We start from the raw sequence: 19772 nt of genomic DNA, 5'->3' as shown, positions 1-19772 counted from the left end.
TCACAAATAAATGATTCATTTAAAGTCAGTGAAGAATATACATTTTTGCTTCTTGCTCACAGTAGATTTAAAAAATAGAAGATTGTATTCAACACCGCCATTCTGCTCATGCAGAATACTTTTGCCTACATGATGGAACTTCCCTCTCCCTTGAACCCTCAAAATCTGTTCCAAGAAAGTCCTGCTGTATAAGTGGAACATGCACAGTGTTGGATAAAACCCAGAAATTATTATGCAAATAAGAAGCACTAATTCATTTTTTTTGGGGGGGGGTCCACATTTGGTCCTTTCAATATAATTACAGAAAGCACTGTTCTTACCTGGTTCCATGTTATCAAGATGCACTGATGAAGGATCCATAGACTCCTACAAAAAGTCAAATAATAAGATTACAACTTTTCTGTTTTCTACAAGGAGCTATGTCATTGTCTCAAACTGCAAAACTGGCAGTCTAAATCTAAGATTTCAATCTCCTATGCTCTTGTACTTGGGAGTAAATCCCACTAAACAGAGTAGGGCATTCTTCAAAATAATTAATGCACAGACCAGACTACACAAATCTTTGATAAGAAGCCACAAGGTCTGGTACAAAATTTAAGGGCCTCACAATTTTTGTGTTTCATTCATTGAAACACAAATTCAAAATTCATTCAAAATTATTGTTGTTGTTGTTGTTTAATAATAATTACCCACACTTCACAGTAAGGTCCCAGGCCTGATTACAACAATAAAACAGTTTAAAACAACTTACAATCACAAAAATGAGGTGGGTTCTCAAAATATACACCTCAAGTTCAAAAGCTAGGATCGTTTAGTTACCAAAATCAAGCAGGATTGAAGTGCCCATATTGGTATCTAAATTCACTTTCACAGAACAGTAAAGCAAACCAGCTGTGTTATATTTTAGTGAGGCAACATCAGACATCAAAGCCAGAATCAAAGAAGTGAAAGTCAGGTGTGGCATTCAGCTTTTGTGCTCTTCCAATTGTTCCATCTGTACAAATTTATCAGCTTGTCAAACAGAACCGCCCCCCTCACCTCCCCCAGCACACTGGTCTGGAGGTTCTCCAACCCCCAGAGCCTATTTTGGGGATATGGGGGGAAGCCCCATTGCATGTGGAAGTCTTAGCACAGGGCTTACACTAATGGGGCATGTTAGGCTAATCCCACCCCAGGTCCCCATCACAGTCTTAGTAAAACCATTATGTATACTTGTGTATTTATATGCACATTGAAGAAGGTTATAGCTATCAATATCACTTACTTGTGGTAATGCGTGTCGGCCACATTCTATGCTGACCAGTTTGTGACATTTTTTGTGAACGAGGAGTTTACAATTGATGCATTTATATCCCTGGCGTCCCAATCCCCATATCCTATCAGTGCAGATGGCACAATGAGCTCTCTGAAAAACAAACAGGCAAATTACCATTAACTAACAGTATCTAGATAGTCTCAAACTACGACTCATGCAATGGGGTATCTACTCACAAAATACCACACTGAAAAATCTGATAACCTGTTGCTCTGAAGTTATGGTTAAAGTAAATAGCTCACAAGTGCTCTTTTTGTGCTGTTTCTGGCTATCTCAGGGTAAAATTATGTTCCCCACTACATACATTTAAAATGCTCAGTTTTGTTAATTTGGTTTTTTAAAAAATTATTTCTCCCCCTCTCTATTTATTCTCTGGCTTTTTGACTATATACACATTTTTATAACACGATGATGAGATAACCAATCTGATTAAATGATAATATATATAACAAATTCTGAGCATAAAAAATACCCAATTTTAAGATTTGTTGAATCTCTGTAAAACAGCACCTCCAATACCCATCTCACTGAGTTGGTTCAAAAGGATACAACTGCCAGTGGTTATCAAAAACTACTGACAAAAATATCAAGTAAGAACGAAAGGGTTTTACTCCCTCTATTCACCTCGTGATGAAGGTTATCTACCAGAGCTACAAAGGCTCATTCAGTCCCATAACCATGTCTGAAGCCAGATTAAAATGGGTCAAGATAATCAGTTTCATCCAAGAGTGCCTGATATGATATGAAGTTGGTTTAATACCCTTGACTTCTTTTTGCAATCACAGTTTCCTGTTTCAGTTAGAATAGGAAAATATTATTTAGAGGCTTCCATGACTGACTGCTTATGTTGTGAAGGGACAAGTCAAAGGGGCTGCATGCATCAGGGAAATGGTGGCTCATCTCCTGGGTTATTAAACAGAAATACGCTTGTCTCAATGTGGTGGTTACTATGTGTGAAGCACTTTGTATGTTATAAAGCACTATATAAACATTCCTTGGTTGTCAGGATCCTTCATTATCCATGATCACCGGACTCGTCTGTAGGGTACACTGTACTAACAAATAAGGGTGCCCAATATTCTGTAGAAGTTGGGCTTTAAATACAATACTTTGAAATCCCAGCATAAACACTCAAGAGCAAAGCTTTCTCCCATTTAAAGGACTTAGCACATTTTTAAAGCAGCACATTTAGTTGAAAACCACAGGGTGCTCAGAAATAAATAGTCCTACAGATGAAGTTCTATTATATGGAAAACTAAATAAACTCTGATTGGACTTGCAGCTGACAAAGTAAATTTGATCTTTTAAGGTCTATTTCCTAATTATCAGTACTTATATAAAAAGGCATTTAATATCTCAGGAGGACAAAATCCATTTCAAAAAGGTGATACTTATTAAGAGAGGTTAACTACAAAAGAAAGAGCAGTCTCAGTAAAGTCTATTAGAACCTACCCTGTTGAATCGCTTGGCTTGGAAAGTGTGACCATTTGCACAATAGAGCTTTCGCCATCGCCGTGCACCTCGACGATAAATAGACTCTAGGGGGAGAAATGAGAAACAATCACACAAAAACTCCAGAGAAGGCTGCTTGCTTTGTCCCTAGCTATCAAACTGAGCCCAGTTTCAAGAATTATGCAAGTCAAGCATATGTAAATAGATTACCCAAATATTTAACGATTACTTTGTATTTATAAAGGTTTTTACTCTTGTGTATCACATAATCTCAGTAAGCCTTAAAACTGGCCTTGAAGGTTGGCTAGCGTTTTTATCCCCATGTTATGGATCCTGGGTGTAAGCATAATTGTATGATAGTTACTAGCTTGCCTATCACCATCAGTAACACCACAGATAAAGTGAGATTTAAACTGGAGTTTCTTGGGTCACAGTTTATTTGATTAACCACCATACTGTACTCCCCAGTCAGTCATAAAATTGAAAGTTATGTATATTTTTAATTTAGGTAAAATTCAGGAAGGCTCGTCTGACACCTTCATTACATATTTTTAGATGGCAGGTGAAAACAGTTCTTAATAACCAGGCCTTTGTCTCATTAACATTCTATGGCCTTTTAAATGTGTTTGTAAAATGAGGTTATTTGTTTTTGTTTTATTATCTATTTTCTGTTCTCATTTTGATTTTTATGCTGTGAGATCTCTGGATGAAGAGTGGCATATTTATATTTAATAAGTATAAACAAACAACTCACTCCAAAAACAAAAACACAACAAGGATCCAGATTTTAAAAATATGATAACACTGCATATTTCAAATAATTATACTTACTATCTTCCCCTGGACAGGGCATTCCAGGCCTTTCTGGTACACAAGGAAACACTGGGGGAGGGGGGGGGAAATCAGTAATACTACATTAGCTATTATTTTAATGATATGTGAAAAGATAAAATATGCATCAGAAAACAGTGCCAAACTGCTTGGTTGCATGAGCAGTGGCCCTAAGTTACAAAGGAGAGAATTGAGCATTCAGTGACATCTAGGGCACATGCAGACCACATATACAAAGTCACATTTCAAAAGCCATCTCCAAATGTGTTTCTAAAGGACTCATTTCAATTAAGAATGGATCACATAAGTGCCTCAGAACGGTAATTAGCATTCATATAAAAATAAAAACGTTATCCATGGCATTTATATTTCTCCCACTCAACTTCCTACTAGCAAGAAGTGTAAAATCTGTAACGATAGTTGTTTCAAGTACAACAGAACTTTACTAGCACTAACTTTATTAGCACTAAACAAAAAACTAACGAGGAAAGCCTGTGTGTTCTCCACTCCTCAAATCAAGAGTGGACGTGCCAAAGTGATGTCTAGTATAGTTAAAAATATTTTTGTTTATTCCCTCCCCGGAAAACCTGTTGCATGGTAAGAAGGCAGGTGGACAAATATGGTATGTACAACAAATATCCCTAAACAAGGGTAACTTGCTCCTTCAGTCTTTGCACACAAGTTAAGTGTTTTTTAAAAAACAAAGCTGATGAACATTTAAATATTAAAATAGAGGTCATTCATGCAGGCTGAATAATATGTTCCTTCCTTCCTTCCTCTCTGTCCCTCCTTCTTTCATGCATGCAAGCGCGCACACACACACACACACACACACACACACACACACAAATAGTATTATACCATGTTACCATGTATTAGGAGTTCTGAATCTTTGTTTAGTTCATACAACCGAAAAGCTTCTTCCAATTCCAGCTGAGAAGAAACAGTACATGGATCCCCTAGAAAGAAATGAATTCATTCAATGAATACAACTCAACTTGAGTCAAGCTGCTCCTTAACATATTCCTACAACCAAGGGTAATATTCTCTTTAGAGTTCTTGATTATGTCAGCTCATGTTTCAGAGAGACTACCTAATTGCTTTCCAATCTAAAGAAGGAAAATTATGAATTGTTTATTTTTAAAATATTTTGACTTAAGCCTAGCAAACAAAATCTGTCATTACACCCCCACATTCACTGGATAAACTAAATATGTGCCAATTTTCCTCTAAAAGTATGTTTCTTGTAGTTGCATTAGCATATCAGATTCACAATATTTTCTATGATAGAGTGAGTCTTTTAAAAAGAATATAGTTCTCGAGAAACACTTTCCTCCTCCCCACTCCCATCCTTTGAGATTTATAGGTGCGGATTTAATCTATTTTATATGCCAATAAAATAAGCCATAAACAAACTTTGCAAGGCTTACATTCATGGAGGATATGGGCTTCCAATGGTTACTCGTTATGATGGCTGTATACTACCTCCAATCTCAGAGGCAGCATGCCGCTTGAGAAACAAGAACAGGAGAAAACTTATGTGCTTATGCCCTGCCTATAGACTTCCCATAGGCATCTGGCTGGCAACCAGAAAAAACAGGATGCTAGACTAGATGGGCCATGGGCCTGATCCAGTAGGGCTTTCTTTGTGTTCAAGGCTGGCTAAAGTTAAAAGTCACAGCTACACAAAGAATAACTAGCTTTTTTTCAGAGCCATTTCACAGATTAAGATTTTTACATGCAAACATTTAATGACTGTAACAAACAAGTTTGCAGACATGTATGCATGCTGAAGGGACGCGGGTGTCGCTTTGGTCTAAACCACAGAGCCTAGGGCTTGCTGATCAGAAGGTCGGCGGTTCGAATCCCCATGATGGGGTGGGCTCCCGTTGCTCAGTCCCTGCTCCTGCCAACCTAGCAGTTCGAAAGCACTTCAAAGTGCAAGTAGGTAAATAGGCACTGCTCCGGTGGGAAGGTAAATGGCGTTTCCGTGCACTGCTCTGGTTTGCCAGAAGCAGCTTAGTCATGCTGGCCACATGACCTGGAAGCCGTATGCCGGCTCCCTTGACCAATAGAGCGAGATGAGCGCCGCAACCCCAGAGTCGGTCACAACTGGACCTAATGATCAGGGATCCCTTTACCTTTACCTTTATGCATGCTGAAGAGTTGTGATTGAGAACAACTTCTCGTTGAAAATATCAGCAAACTCAGATTTACAGATACATAATACTATGTGAAATGGTTCTCTTGAGATGTAATGGCTCTCTTTTATCAAACTTCACAATTTCTGTAAAGAATATATTTTTCACCATCCTACATACCATTTGTATATTTGGGAATTCATCTTAAGTCATTTGAGATACAACTGGCACCCAAAGCTAAAGGACATCTCTTCCTTTGTACTGTGCTCAAAACTGATTAAACAAGGCCATCTAAGACAGACACTGAATATTGCACAGAAATGAATTGTAGCAATTAAAGAAGAGAGTTTTCATTCAGGGATACTAAGAGAACAAACCTGTTTTTCTTCAGCCAAGCAAAGAAACAATTGTGGTACAAGTTTAGCAAAACAAAGAACAAAAAAGAAAAGAAATGTGGGCAGGTGTTCTTAAGTATGCCTGAGGATATTTAGTGCTTACCAGAATTAATGTTTACTTTGTATAACAATGATTCTAGGTGTGCCAAGATTAAAAAGTTGCCTGCTCCACCTCACCATCTCAACAAAATCCTTACTTTCAGAATGAAGGAAACAGGAAGAACAGTCAAATGAAGATGACATTGTGCTCTTACACTCCAGTATGAACACATCATCAATGACTCACAACCTACAAAACCATTACATTAAGTGTAACACATCAGGTATGCGGACTCATGGGTGTGTTTATTGTTCAACCCTACAATCTTAGTTTTGTTACAAAGCTTAGGACTCTAGCTCTCATGAGTGCAAAGAAGTGGGAAAATATGGAAGCAATGGCTGCAATCCAGTCTTGCGTCCAGGTCACTTTCACCAATGCAAATAAAGAAACTCAACGATAGTATACAGTGGTGCCTCGCAAGACGAAATTAATCCGTTCCGTGAGGCTCTTCGTATAGCGGTTTTTTCGTCTTGGGAAGCAAGCCCATTGACAACTTAGCGGATTAGCGCTATTAGCGGTTTAGCGGCTTTTAGCGGATCAGCTGATAAGCGGCTTATCAGCGGATCAGCTGATAAGCGGCTTAGGGCTTAGGAAAAGGGGGGGGGGAGGGAAAAACCCCCGCAGGAACTCGCAAGACATTTTCGTCTTGCGAAGCAAGCCCATAGGGAAATTCGTTTTGCGAAGCGCCTCCAAAACGGAAAACCCTTTCGTCTAGCGGGTTTTCCGTCTTGCGAGGCACCACTGTACTTTCAATTCACATAATTTCTCTACTGAACTAGGAACTCTGAACTGAGATTAAATACCAGGAAGTTTACATTGCAAGCCATTTGGGAAAATAAGGAACTTGTTTTGCAGCTTTCCAATCCTGTAATTTTATTTGCATGTGTTTTCCCTGGCACACTCTTTCTCTATACTCCCCCTCAAAACTTAACTGTGGTACATTTCCACGGCAGCTTGAGCTAATGATTTTATTGTAACTTACTGACCAGCACACAGGAAAGCTTTTTTCCTCTGCAGGCAATAGTTAAAAAGTTTGCTATTTTGGAAGAATAAGTGACCTATAACTAAGGAAGGCATTTCTTGAAAAGGCATTTCTTGACTCTCCTGCGTGTGGGTGTCTGAGGGCCCTGCTCCTTCTTGCCACTCACCATCTGGCCTGGGGTGGGGCCTGAAGCCTCATAAGGACTGCTGCGCTCTGCTGCCCAGGAGGACTCTCCTGTATGTGAGTGTCTGAGGGCCCTGCTCCTTCTTGCCACTCACCATCTGGCCTGGGGCAGGGCCTGAAGCCTCATAAGGACTGCTGCGCTCTGCTGCCCAGGAGGACTCTCCTGTGTGAGTGTCTGGGGGCCCTGCTCCTTCCTGCCACTCACCATCTGGCCTGGGGCAGGGCCTGAAGCCTCATAAGGACTGCTGCACTCCGCTGCCCAGGAGGACTCTCCTGTGTGGGTGTATGGGGCCCTGCTCCTTCCTGCCACTTACCACCTGGCTCAGGGCAGGGCCTGACGGGCCTCACTAGGACAGTTGCTGTTACTGCTGGAGGGGTGCAGAGTGCTTTTAAAATGTTTTAAAATTTTTATTTTGATTTTTTTTGTATGTGGGGGGGTGGGGGTGGGGGTGGGGGTGGGCCTGGGAATTTGTTTGATTTTATGTTTTTGTAATTTTTATTGTTTTTTGTTTGTATTGTTTTATTTGTGTGTGTGTGTTTTTTTAAGGTGTTATTTTGTTCTTAAGGGGAGGGGTCATGGCTGCCGGGGAGTTGGTCCTAGCCAACAAAATGGCTGGGACATGTTTCACAGGGGGGAATGCACTGGGACAACCGATCTCAGTGATCACGGGTAGGAGGAGGAGTTACGCTAAGACCAGACCATGTCATTACAGAGGAGGCAGGTTTAGTCGTTGTCTGAGGACTATCCCTGCCTCCGGGTCTGGTCCTGACCGGATGGATACTAGAATCAGCAAGGGATACCCACATGACCTGAAAGTGTTGCTGTGCAATGCCAGGTCAATGATTCATAAGACCACTGCCATCCATGACTTGATCATGGATGGAGGACTTGACCTGGCATGTGTAACAGAGACTTGGTTGGATGAAGCAGATGGGCCTGTCCTTGCCGCTGCTTGTCCACCAGGTTTCTCTTACGCACAGCAACCCAGGTCATGTGGGCGGGGAGGGGGGGTTGCAGTGATTTTTAGGAAGTCATTAGTTTGCACCAGGCGTCCTATTGGGAAGACCCAATTTTCCGAGTGCATGTTCTGGAAGTTGGGCAATAGGGGCAGTACAGGATTCCTTTGGGGGAACCGACCTCCCCGCTGCACCAAGGATTCCCTGCCCGAGCTGCTTCAGGTCGTGGCGGATGTTCTCCTGGAGACACCTAGCTTGGTTGTCCTAGGGGATTTTAACATCCATGCCGACACGACCTTACAAGGGGCCGCTCGGGACTTCGTGGAAAGCATGGCCTCCATGGGGCTGTCCCTGAATAAGTCTGGCCCAACCCATAGCCGCGGACATGCCTTGGACCTGGTGTTTACCTCTATGGATGTTGGTGATCTGACACTAAGTAAAAGTGAAACGAAAGAAGTGCCATGGTCAGATCACTTCCTGGTGCAACTGGACTTCTCTGTGACCCATCCCCTCTGCAGGGAGGTGGGACTGATTTGGATGGTCCGCCCCCGCCACTTAATGGATCCAAATGGTTTCCAGAGAGTGGTAGGGGATGCTTTATCCCATGTTGATGGCCTTTCAGCCGATTCCCTGGTGGCCCGCTGGAATGTGGAGTTAACCAGGGCTATTGACTGTTTGGCTCCGAAGCGCCCTCTCCGACTGCATGGAGCCCGGAGAGCCCCGTGGTTTTCCACGGATCTGAGGGCAATGAAACAATCGTTGAGACGGCTAGAGCGCCGGTGGCGGATAACTCATTCCGAATCTGACCGGACACAGGTTAGAGCTCAACGTCGAGCCTACCAAGTGGCGATAGCGACGGCGAAGAAGACTTTCTTCACCGCCTCTATTGCATCTGCAGAAAACAGCAGCAGGAGACTCTTTCAGGTGGTTCACAATTTAGCGGAACCACCTGTAACATCGGGGCCACATGTTCTCCTGCAATGATTTTGCAAATTTTTTTGCAGATAAAATCGCTCAGATTCGGGAAGAAGTAGACTCCACCGTGGGAGCAGGGCCGGGGCGGGAGAGTGCTAGAGTCCTGTCTGGTCAAGTTGTGTGGGATCAATTCCAATCTGTTACCTCCGAGGATGTGGACAGGCTGCTTGGACGAGTGAAGCCAACCACCTGCCTCCTGGATCCTTGCCCATCCTGGCTTATAAAAGCTAGCCGGGAAGGACTGGGCGATGGGCTTCGTGGGGTGGTGAATGCTTCCCTCCGTGAGGGAGCCTTCCCAGACCCACTGAAAGAGGCGGTTATTAAACCGCTTCTTAAAAAACCATCCTTAGATGCGGCCACGATGGCCAATTATCGCCCAGTCTCAAACCTTCCATTCTTCGGCAAGGTGATTGAGCGAGTGGTTGCTGAACAACTCCAGGCACGCCTGGAAGAAGCGGACCATTTGGATCCCTTCCAGTCGGGATTCAGGCCTCATCATGGGACTGAAACTGCCTTGGTCGCACTGGTTGATGATCTCCGGCGGGCTAGGGACAAAGGTGAGAGCTGTTTCCTAGTTCTGCTGGATCTCTCAGCGGCCTTTGATACAATCGACCATAACATCCTTCTGGACCGTCTAGAGGGGCTGGGAGCTGGGGGCACAGTTATACAGTGGTTCCGCTCCTTCCTCCTGGGCCGTGTTCAGAAAGTGGTGGTGGGGGATGAGTGTTCAGACCCCTGGGCCCTCACTTGTGGGGTGCCTCAGGGTTCCATCCTCTCCCCCATGCTTTTTAACATCTATATGAAGCCGCTGGGAGAGATCATCAGGGGGTTTGGACTGGGTGTCCATCAATATGCAGATGATACCCAGCTCTACCTCTCTTTCAAATCAGAACCAGTGAAGGCGGTGAAGGTCCTGTGTGAGTGCCTGCAAGCGGTTGGAGGATGGATGGTGGCTAACAGATTGAGGTTGAATCCTGACAAGACAGAAGTACTGTTTTTGGGGGACAGGAGGCGGGCAGGTGTGGAGGATTCCCTGGTCCTGAATGGGGTAACTGTGCCCCTGAAGGACCAGGTGCGCAGCTTGGGAGTCATTTTGGACTCACAGCTGTCCATGGAGGCACAGGTCAAATCTGTATCCAGGGCAGCTGTTTACCAGCTCCATCTGGTACGTAGGCTGAGACCCTATCTGCCTGCAGACTGTCTCGCCAGAGTGGTACATGCTCTGGTTATCTCCCGCTTGGTCTACTGCAATGCGCTCTACGTGGGGCTACCTTTGAAGGTGACCCGGAAACTACAACTAATCCAGAATGCGGCAGCTAGACTGGTGACTGGGAGCGGCCGCCGAGACCATATAACACCGGTCTTGAAAGACCTACATTGGCTCCCAGTACGTTTCCGAGCACAATTCAAAGTGTTGGTGCTGACCTTTAAAGCCCTAAATGGCCTCGGTCCAGTATATCTGAAGGAGCGTCTCCTCCCCCATCGTTCTGCCCGGACACTGAGGTCCAGCTCCGAGGGCCTTCTGGCGGTTCCCTCACTGCGAGAGGCCAAGTTACAGGGAACCAGGCAGAGGGCCTTCTCGGTAGTGGCGCCCGCCCTGTGGAATGCCCTCCCATCAGATGTCAAAGCGATAAACAACTACCTGACATTCAGAAGACATCTGAAGGCAGCCCTGTTCAGGGAAGTTTTTAATTTGTGACATTTTAGTGTATTTTTCATCTTTGTTGGAAGCCGCCCAGAGTGGCTGGGGAAACCCAGCCAGATGGGCGGGGTACAAATAATAAATTATTATTATTATTATTATTATTATTATTGAAAATGCATTTACATAAGACACAATCAAAACACATGACAGAAACAGCAAAAATCAATACCAAAGCTTAGGAAAGGAATATGATCTTTCTTGGTTCCTATTACATATAATTTGGTGACAATGAACTAGATTAGCATATCGAATTTACTGCCCTAAAGAACAGAGAATCTTAAAACTTCTCACTTTATACAGTACTAAGATGTCTCGAGTTCTCCTTCTCCATGTTTATAGTTGGAATGCTCTGAAAACTGACATGCCTACATCTGACACATGAAAGAGTTCAAATAGACTGCTATGGTCTTTCTTTCTTTCTTTCTTTCTTTCTTTCTTTCTTTCTTTCCTTGCTGGCAAATAGAGGCTGCAGATGAAATGAAATGCTTTCTACTTTGGTCCTGGGAAGTAAAGCTGGGATATTAGGTAGAAGCAGTGATTTTTTTCTTTAAAAATGTTTAGGGGTACTCTCATTTTCCAACTCATATTGAAATACTGACCCTTAATGAGGCCAAACTTAGATTCACAAAATGTTTAGGGGTATGTGTACCCCTGCGTCCCCCCGAGAAAAAAGCACTGAGTAGAAGATACTAGTATTTTATGAAGTAGTTCTGCTTTGTATCATCTTACCTTCTTCATCAATCCACTTCATGGTAAAAAGCTGTTCATTATCAAAGGCGCACATGTCTCGAACTTCGTTACACAATCCCTCAAAGGAGATGGAAGGTTCAAAGTAGGTTATCATAATGTCACTGGAAAGAGTCCAAACAAATAGTCTATTAATTTCAGAACTAAGGACCTATTTATATTGCATCAACTCTATTTGCTTCCATCTGTCAATGCACATGCATTCGTTTACCTGTGTGTTTAAGTCTTGAATGCATTATTCTTAATGTCTATCCTGCTATCTAAGCCAGGCCTGGTACAAAAGTTCAGTTTCTAAGCAGCACACCAGCACATGTCTGAAAAAGAACTTCTGTTTTATATACCAACCTCAACTGTTAAGGTGCTCGTGATTTCTACAACACTGCTTGTACCACAGAAATAGTTAGCAGCCTAACCAGACTATCATTTTCTCTTAACTAATTTGATTCCTGGCATCATTCAGGTTTTAGAAAGTAATACTTGGTATTTAATGAGACTATAGAAAAGTATTTCCCATAAAATGTGGATACTTAGCAACAGTTCGTAAGAGACCCATACAAATTATACATGTTATATTTTTCTCATGCTCTAAGTACCCTACATTTTCAAGTCTGATGAAACAAATTAATGGCTACACAGTTCATACTTGAGATGCAGAATGTAATCACAGAAGCATCCAAAAAGGCAAATTTTGTAGTAATGGGTAACTTCAACTACCCTCACACAGACTGGATTCATATGTGTTCCAATCATTGTTGAGAAATGCAAATGTTGAACCCAGTGAGAGATGTTAAATGTTGTTGAACCAATTGAGAGATGTGACCACAGTGTTATATTAAATATGCATGTAAATTACCAATTGGCAAGAATATCCCATACAGTGACATTTTAAAGTCAACTTTAAACATGGGGTGGATCCTATCTCTTCTGTTCTGGGCTCTGAAAGATATGGCTTTCTGATGACTTGCAAGAATCACATTATAAAACACTTGTAACAAATGTGAATAATATTGCAAAATATGTCCTTGGAAGTTTTTTATGTGTGTTGGCAGTGTGCTGCTAAAAGAGGGACAATGAACTGTGGAGAAAACACTAGCAGTCTTGCTGGGTGTGTAAGACTGTTGGTTTTGCTAGGATTTGGAATAATTCAGCAGATTTGGCAGTAGGATAGCTATGGCATAAATTGAACAGAGCTTAGTTTCTAACTAAGTTCTATTGAACTGGTTGGGGTTTACTAATCAGAACAAACTTTACAAAATCTGGTAGCCTCTATATTTCCTTCTAAACATATCTCTTATTGCAAATAGTTTTTAACTTTTAAAAAGGGGCTTTAAAATCTTATTATTTATTATTACAATTATCTCTCACCTTTCCTTCAGTGAGCTCCCTCTTCATTTTGTCTTCACAACAACCTTGAGACTTAGGTTAAGCTGTCAATTTATGCTAACTTACTCATGTATCAAACCATGGTCTGTTATCTCTGAGCCAAGTCTGGCTATACACCATGATAGGTTTGTGTTGCATTAAAATACAGTGGTACCTTGGGTTACATACGCTTCAGGTTACAGACTCCACTAACCCTGAAATAGTGCTTCAGGTTAATAACTTTGCTTCAGGATAAGAACAAAAATTGTGCTCCTGTGGCGCGGTGGCAGCAGGAGGCCCCATTGAGTGAAAGTCAATCACCTGGTGAACTTGTTTATTAATTTGACTATTCCACAGTAATAATTAGCAACAATTTATAATCGCATTCAGCTAGAGTAACAGTATCAGAACTGGACTATGCAGAACTGGATAAATTGACAGGGAAGATCAGATATCTACGACAGTGTTTCCCAACCGGTGTTCCGCGGCACACTAGTGTGCCGCGAGACGTTGTCTGGTGTGCCGTGGGAGGGAGGCGGGCGAGGCGGGCGGCGAGAGGCGGGGCGGCGGCGGCGAGCACACGCGGGGCGGGGAGCGAGCTCCCTCCCACATCCCATCGCCCCGTGCTCCGCGCTGTTGTAGGCCAGCCCTGCGCACCCGGGGGACCTCCCCCCGAGAGCGCAAGGCTTGCGGGCGTCAGCTGGCAGCGCGGAGCACGGGGCACCCTTCGGAGGACGCCCCGTGCTCCACGCAGGTGTCCGCAAGCCTTGCGCACCCGGGGGATCTCCCCCCGGGAGCGCAAGGCTTGCGGGCGTCAGCTGGCAGCGTGGAGCACGGGGCGCCCTTCGGAGGACGCCCCGTGCTCCGCGCTGGTGTCGGCCAGCCTTGTGCACACGGGGGATCTCCCCCCGGGAGCGCAAGGCTTGCGGGCATCAGCTGGCAGCGCGGAGCACGGGGCACCCTTCGGAGGACGCCCCGTGCTCCGCGCTGGTGTCGGCCAGCCTTGTGCACCCGGGGGATCTCCCCCCGGGAGCGCAAGGCTTGCGGGCGTCAGCTGGCAGCGCGGAGCACGGGACACCCTTCGGAGGACGCCCCGTGCTCCACGCAGGTGTCCGCAAGCCAGAGGACGCCCCATGCTCCACGCAGGTGTCCGCCAGCCTTGCGCACCCGGGGGATCTCCCCCCGGGAGCGCAAGGCTTGCGGGCAGCAGCCTGCAGCGCGGAGCACGGGGCGCCCTTCGGAGGACGCCCTGTGCTCCGCGCTGGTGTCGGCCAGCCTTGCGCACCCGGGGGATCTCCCCCCGGGAGCGCAAGGCTTGTGGGCAGCAGCCTGCAGCGCGGAGCACGGGGCGCCCTCCAGAGGACGCCCCGTGCTCCACGCAGGTGTCCGCAAGCCTTGCGCACCCGGGGGATCTCCCCCCGGGAGCGCAAGGCTTGCGGGCGGCAGCTGGCAGCGCGGAGCACGGGGCGCCCTTCGGAGGCCACCCCGTGCTCCGCGCTGGTGTTGGCAAGTCTTGCGCACCGGGGGATCTCCCCCCGGGAGCGCAAGGCTTGCGGGCGGCAGCTGGCAGCACGGAGCACGGGGCACCCTTCGGAGGACGCCCCGTGCTTCGCGCTGGTGTTGGCCAGCCTTGCGCACCCGGGGGATCTCCCCCCAGGAGCGCAAGGCTTGCGGGCGGCAGCTGGCAGCGCGGAGCACGGGGCGCCCTTCGGAGGACGCCCCGTGCTTCGCGCTGGTGTTGGCCAGCCTTGCGCACCCGGGGGATCTCCCCCCAGGAGCGCAAGGCTTGCGGGCGGCAGCTGGCAGCGCGGAGCACGGGGCGCCCTTCGGAGGACGCCCCGTGCTCCGCGCTCGTGTTGGCAAGCCTTGCGCACCCGGGGGGCGCATGGGGCGCCCTGAAACAGAGGGTTCCCCATGCTGCGGACTGTAGCCTGCTGCCGGACGCGCGGGGCGCCCTGAAGCAGAGCGCCCCTCGCGCCAGGCAGACATGGGCCAGCCCCACAAGCTCGGGGGACAGCGGGGAGGCGCAGCACCGCCATCCCACTGTTCCCCGACCTGGTTTTTTGGGGGGGAAATAAAGGAAAAAAAATTTCCTCTATTTCCCCCCTCAAAAAAGTAGGTGCGTCCTATGGGACGGAGCGTCCTATGGGACGAAAAATACGGTACTTACTATTTCATAATAAAGTAATTATAAAATACTTCCTTTGTGTTTATTTGATTCCTATTAAAGAGAGTTACTTTATATATAGTCAATATAGGCACAGAGTTAATTTTTTAAACATTTTCTAATGGTGGTGTGCCTCGAGATTTTTTTCATGAAACAAGTGTGCCTTTGCCCAAAAAAGGTTGGGAAACACTGATCTACGAGACCAAAAGTTTATCGAGGACTGGAGAAAGCTGACGGACTATTGGGAAGGTATAAGTGATAGAGAAATAACGTTAGTGGCATTCAAAGAAGCTCTGTAAAAGTTTAAGAAATATTGTAAAAAAGAAAAATAGATTTCAAATGGTTTTTCGAAAGGCAATAGTGAATTTAAGAACTGTGTATTTAAAAATTAAATTTGGATGATTGTCAGAGAGGCTGAAGGAAGTCCAAAACTGAAAAATTTGTTAAAGTGGAAAATGTGATGTGTTATGTATTCTTTATGTGGAAATTAATAAAAAATTATTTAAAAAAAAAAACAAACAGTATCAGCTTTAGCCCAGTTTAATAGGCATGAGTTATTTGCCAATGCTTTCTCTCCACAGATTGAAACCAAGCCATATACATAACACACAGGTCACCACAGTTCAAGAAACCACAGTCAAAAGACTATGGTTCCACGTGAATTAGAAGCATGATGGTAAACACTCCTACTGAGCCAAGAAACACACCAGATTCTGGCTTGTTGAGGTGTCTGAATGCAGGCTTGATGTTTTCCCCCTAACAAGCCATGAGCCTGGTTTCAGATGTCACAACAAGTGGGACTCTGGCTTGTTTCTCAGTGGTGCAGCAGCAGCAGCAGATGCAGAAGAGAAGCAGAGTGAGAAATTTTGAGCAGCATACAGAAGCATGCTGGTTTAATGTGACATACGAACTGGGCTATTGTGATGTGCTAAAATAGCTAATGCAGTTGGCCATAATAGTAGATTAGAAAGGAGCATTCTTGTGTAGCAACAATGTACAAATAAACAGCATGTCAGAATTGAATGCATGTAGCATCTTGCAAAGCACACATTATCTGCTAAACAAGGTCTCAGGAGAGCTGTACAACATATATTTGACAAGCATATTATAAGTATAATTGGTGATAGCCAGACTCTGAACCCAGTGAAATCCATGGACTTCTGTATTTAAGTGCACTGAGCTCAATATTTGTACACAGATTATGACTAACACTAGTTGTCATCCAAAGTATTTAATATTGTAAGACTTAAGGTTTAATCCCGATCATTATAGGCCAACCATCTCTGGAGGAAAGATGGCATCTTTTGTTGTAACTAATTCCACAAAACGTAATTCCAGTTTGTTAACCTATTTATGCAAAGATCATGAACCAACACCCTATGTGACTCATTTTAGCTCCAGATGTACTAATCTGCCATAGACTGCATTTATAGTCCCAGGTGGAAGTTAATAGAATATCTGAAGGAAAATTTCCCATGTATTAGTGACCTCAGTTACAAAACATCTTAAGTTTTCAATTTGCAAATGACATTATACTACTCTTGCCTGACATTTTAAGATCAACAGCATTAAATATCCAACACACAAAACAGATGTCTAAACAGTTTTTAAACAAAGTTTAAACTGATCTCACTCTAGAGACCAACACAATTGTAAAGCACCAAATATATGTGTTTCAGACTAGAAATCTTAGACTGTTATATTCAGTGTGCAGAGTTTCTAAATTTCCTTCCAGTTAAGAATTTTGGGTGAAGATAAAATCATAGAATCACAGAATTGTAGAGTTGGGGTCATTAGGGTCATCTCGTCCAAGCAGGAAAGTTTTGCACAATGTATTGCTTGAACCCATGATCCTGATATTAAGATTGTCATGCTCTACCAACTGAGCTATTATCCAATTCTGCCATTTTTCAAATAGAAATAAATAATTTTACAGTGAACACCACCTGTAAGTATTCCTCTATATTAGGAAGAAGGTCTTGTCTGGCATATTACATTAAAAGTGTAGCTCTAACCATATCTACTGGAAGTCCTATTGAAATCAAAGGACTTTATCCCCAGGTAAGTAGGGTTAAAATTGCAGGCTGAGCTTAGTGAGCAATGGTGAGAGCATTTTCACAATAAGAGTCCCTCCTTAGAAAGCCTTTGCCTTTTTTTGTTTGCTCTTCTTGACTTGACATGTTTGCTTACTTAACCTTCCACTTGTTTTAGAAGAAAATGTTTTGACTCTATGGTTAACTAGAAATAAAAACTTTAAAAATATTTCTTTCAAGCCCCTTTTGTTATGAATGAGGCAAATGCAAGTGTTCTTAGTTCTCTAATTCTCGAAGAAGTAGTAATTAAAACATTGAAGTTCTGTAGTGATTGTGTGATGTGGTCAAGAAGTGCTTTCCTCTATCTTGTCTGCCAGATAAGGCATACAGTTCTAAGAAAGCTATCTGGGAAAGCCTACTGTGAATACAGAGGTTTATAGTTACCTTAGTGAGAGCCCTAAAAACAGATTCCTACTTAAACTATGACTACAAGGACAGCGACAAGCTTGGTCTTAAAGCTGAAAGGTTAGTTCAGTAAAGTTCTAATAAAGCTAATTTTTATCATCAACAAAAGCAGTACTATAAATTTAAGAGGTCACTAGACTTTTTATTTAAAATATTTATACAGGAATATATCCAACATTAGTTCTACTCATAATAGATCTAAGTCAGTCATTGGGTAAAACCCATACACACTGCCTTGCAACCTAAATTCTCAAGGAAGCTAGAGACAGGAGCACATTCCACAAATATTTACTTCAGTTACCATAAACTGTATGTTCAGAGACAGAAGAAGGAATGCACATTAACCTTCTTTTAACTAATTAATTTTCCTAAATAAAATCTAAACAACTTCCATAACATAATTAATTTTTAATCCCAGCCTGTATCTGTATTGTATTTGGAAGCCTTTCATAAATGGAAAGTGATTCATAAATGAAATGAATGAATGAATAACTTATATGCAATTAGAAAACATAAGAACATTTTTATTTTACCACAAGAAACTTCTTCCCTTAAAAACAAAATGTTGAGTATTGTCTTTCATTTCAATAAATTTTATCATTTTTACAGTACTCAAATAAAGATTCCAATTAACTTTGAAGTAGCTCTGCTTCTGTCTTCTTTATTTCATTACAAAATGTGTTAATTTGTCTATAATGCCCAAATCCCATATCTTAATAAACTAGCACCACAAAAAATAGCTGCAGTAAAATTTTAAGACACCACTTATTTGCACACTCAAGGAACTGGCCCCGCCATATAGCATTGGATCAAACATAATTTCCTAACAGAATTTTATATTAACCATGAATTTAATATTCTCCCAATACTAGACCATTCCCACCATAAATGGTAGTGATCTCCATTTAAACAACAACAACTAGAAGTATAGTTTCTGTCTACCTTATTTATCAATGCTAGAGTGAAGAACCACCTTGTTATAGTTTTATACCACTTGTTCCTCATTATCAACATCCAGAGATGTAAGACAATGAAGCTGAGCCACATCAATGGCCAGCTGATCAGAATAACACACACAACTGGACACAGTCTTGTTCAGTTGAGTATGCAGGTCTGACTCTTAAAGATCTTTTTTATTTTTTTATTTAAATTATATACTGCCCTTCATCTGAGGATCGCAGGGCAGCTTACAGGATAAAAACACAAAAATACTAGTCCTTTAAAGCAGAAAGCTAGCAAACCACATGCAAATTAAGCAGTAGAATGGCCATTACTGTCAATATTTCCTTCGAGACCCTAGCCCTAAGGAAAACAGCACAACTGGAAGACAACAAGGAGTGGCAGAAAAACAAAGTGGTCATCCTCCAATAATTAGCTAAACTTGCCTCCATTTGTCCCATGTTTTGCAATATATAATCACTGGACATGGACTTACTGCTTAGCCTTAGGTTAATAATGCAGAACAAAAATGATCACACTGTTGAGAGCTCTGAGCTTTATCTTTATTTGAATTCCACAGACCTACTAAGCAGCAGGATTTTAATAGTTATCCAAAATATCCAAGTGTAGGGAATAGAAGCATATAAAAATATAAATCTTAGAGAAAGCCTATTTAACGACTAAGCCTAGTTGACCAGGAACCTGTATCAGGATACACAGAACCAGCTGTGCGATGAAACCTGATGCTGCCAGGAGATGTTCCCGGAATAAAACTTCATCCAGTTACCACTGTCTGAAAAAATGTGATTATTTTTCTCAAAACAGCAGCTGAAAGCAGACATGAGTGTGTTCCATGACGCATACATTTTTCTTCAGAACTGTGAACAGGCAAAACATAGTTTTGTGGTCCACAGTATCTAGTTGCTTTTTTAAATTAAAAGGGTTTCCCCACTTGTAAAGCAGGGCTGTTATTGTTTATTCTAAACACAAGTATTAAAAAAAACCAAGAGTGGCAAGTGTCAT

At 43.2% G+C, this 19772-nt stretch overlaps 1 protein-coding gene across 1 annotated transcript in view; it reads right to left on the bottom strand.

Moving 5' to 3' along the window:
• The window catches only part of PRKCI (protein kinase C iota), a 38772-nt gene that overhangs the window by 15292 nt on the left and 3708 nt on the right, over window positions 1-19772 (bottom strand). The window contains exons 2-7 of the mRNA XM_081862659.1: window positions 11766-11887; window positions 4468-4557; window positions 3599-3649; window positions 2768-2853; window positions 1265-1405; window positions 321-366 (exon numbers count right to left, since the gene is read on the bottom strand). Of these exons, the coding sequence (XP_081718785.1) occupies window positions 321-366; window positions 1265-1405; window positions 2768-2853; window positions 3599-3649; window positions 4468-4557; window positions 11766-11887 (536 nt within the window). The remainder of the gene's footprint in view (window positions 1-320; window positions 367-1264; window positions 1406-2767; window positions 2854-3598; window positions 3650-4467; window positions 4558-11765; window positions 11888-19772) is intronic.

Source organism: Podarcis erhardii (assembly GCF_964252035.2).
Source record: "Podarcis erhardii genome assembly, chromosome: 5".
NCBI lineage: Eukaryota > Metazoa > Chordata > Lepidosauria > Squamata > Lacertidae > Podarcis > Podarcis erhardii.
The sequence above is the reverse complement of the archived record's forward strand: the minus strand, read 5'-3'. Positions and strand labels throughout refer to the sequence as shown.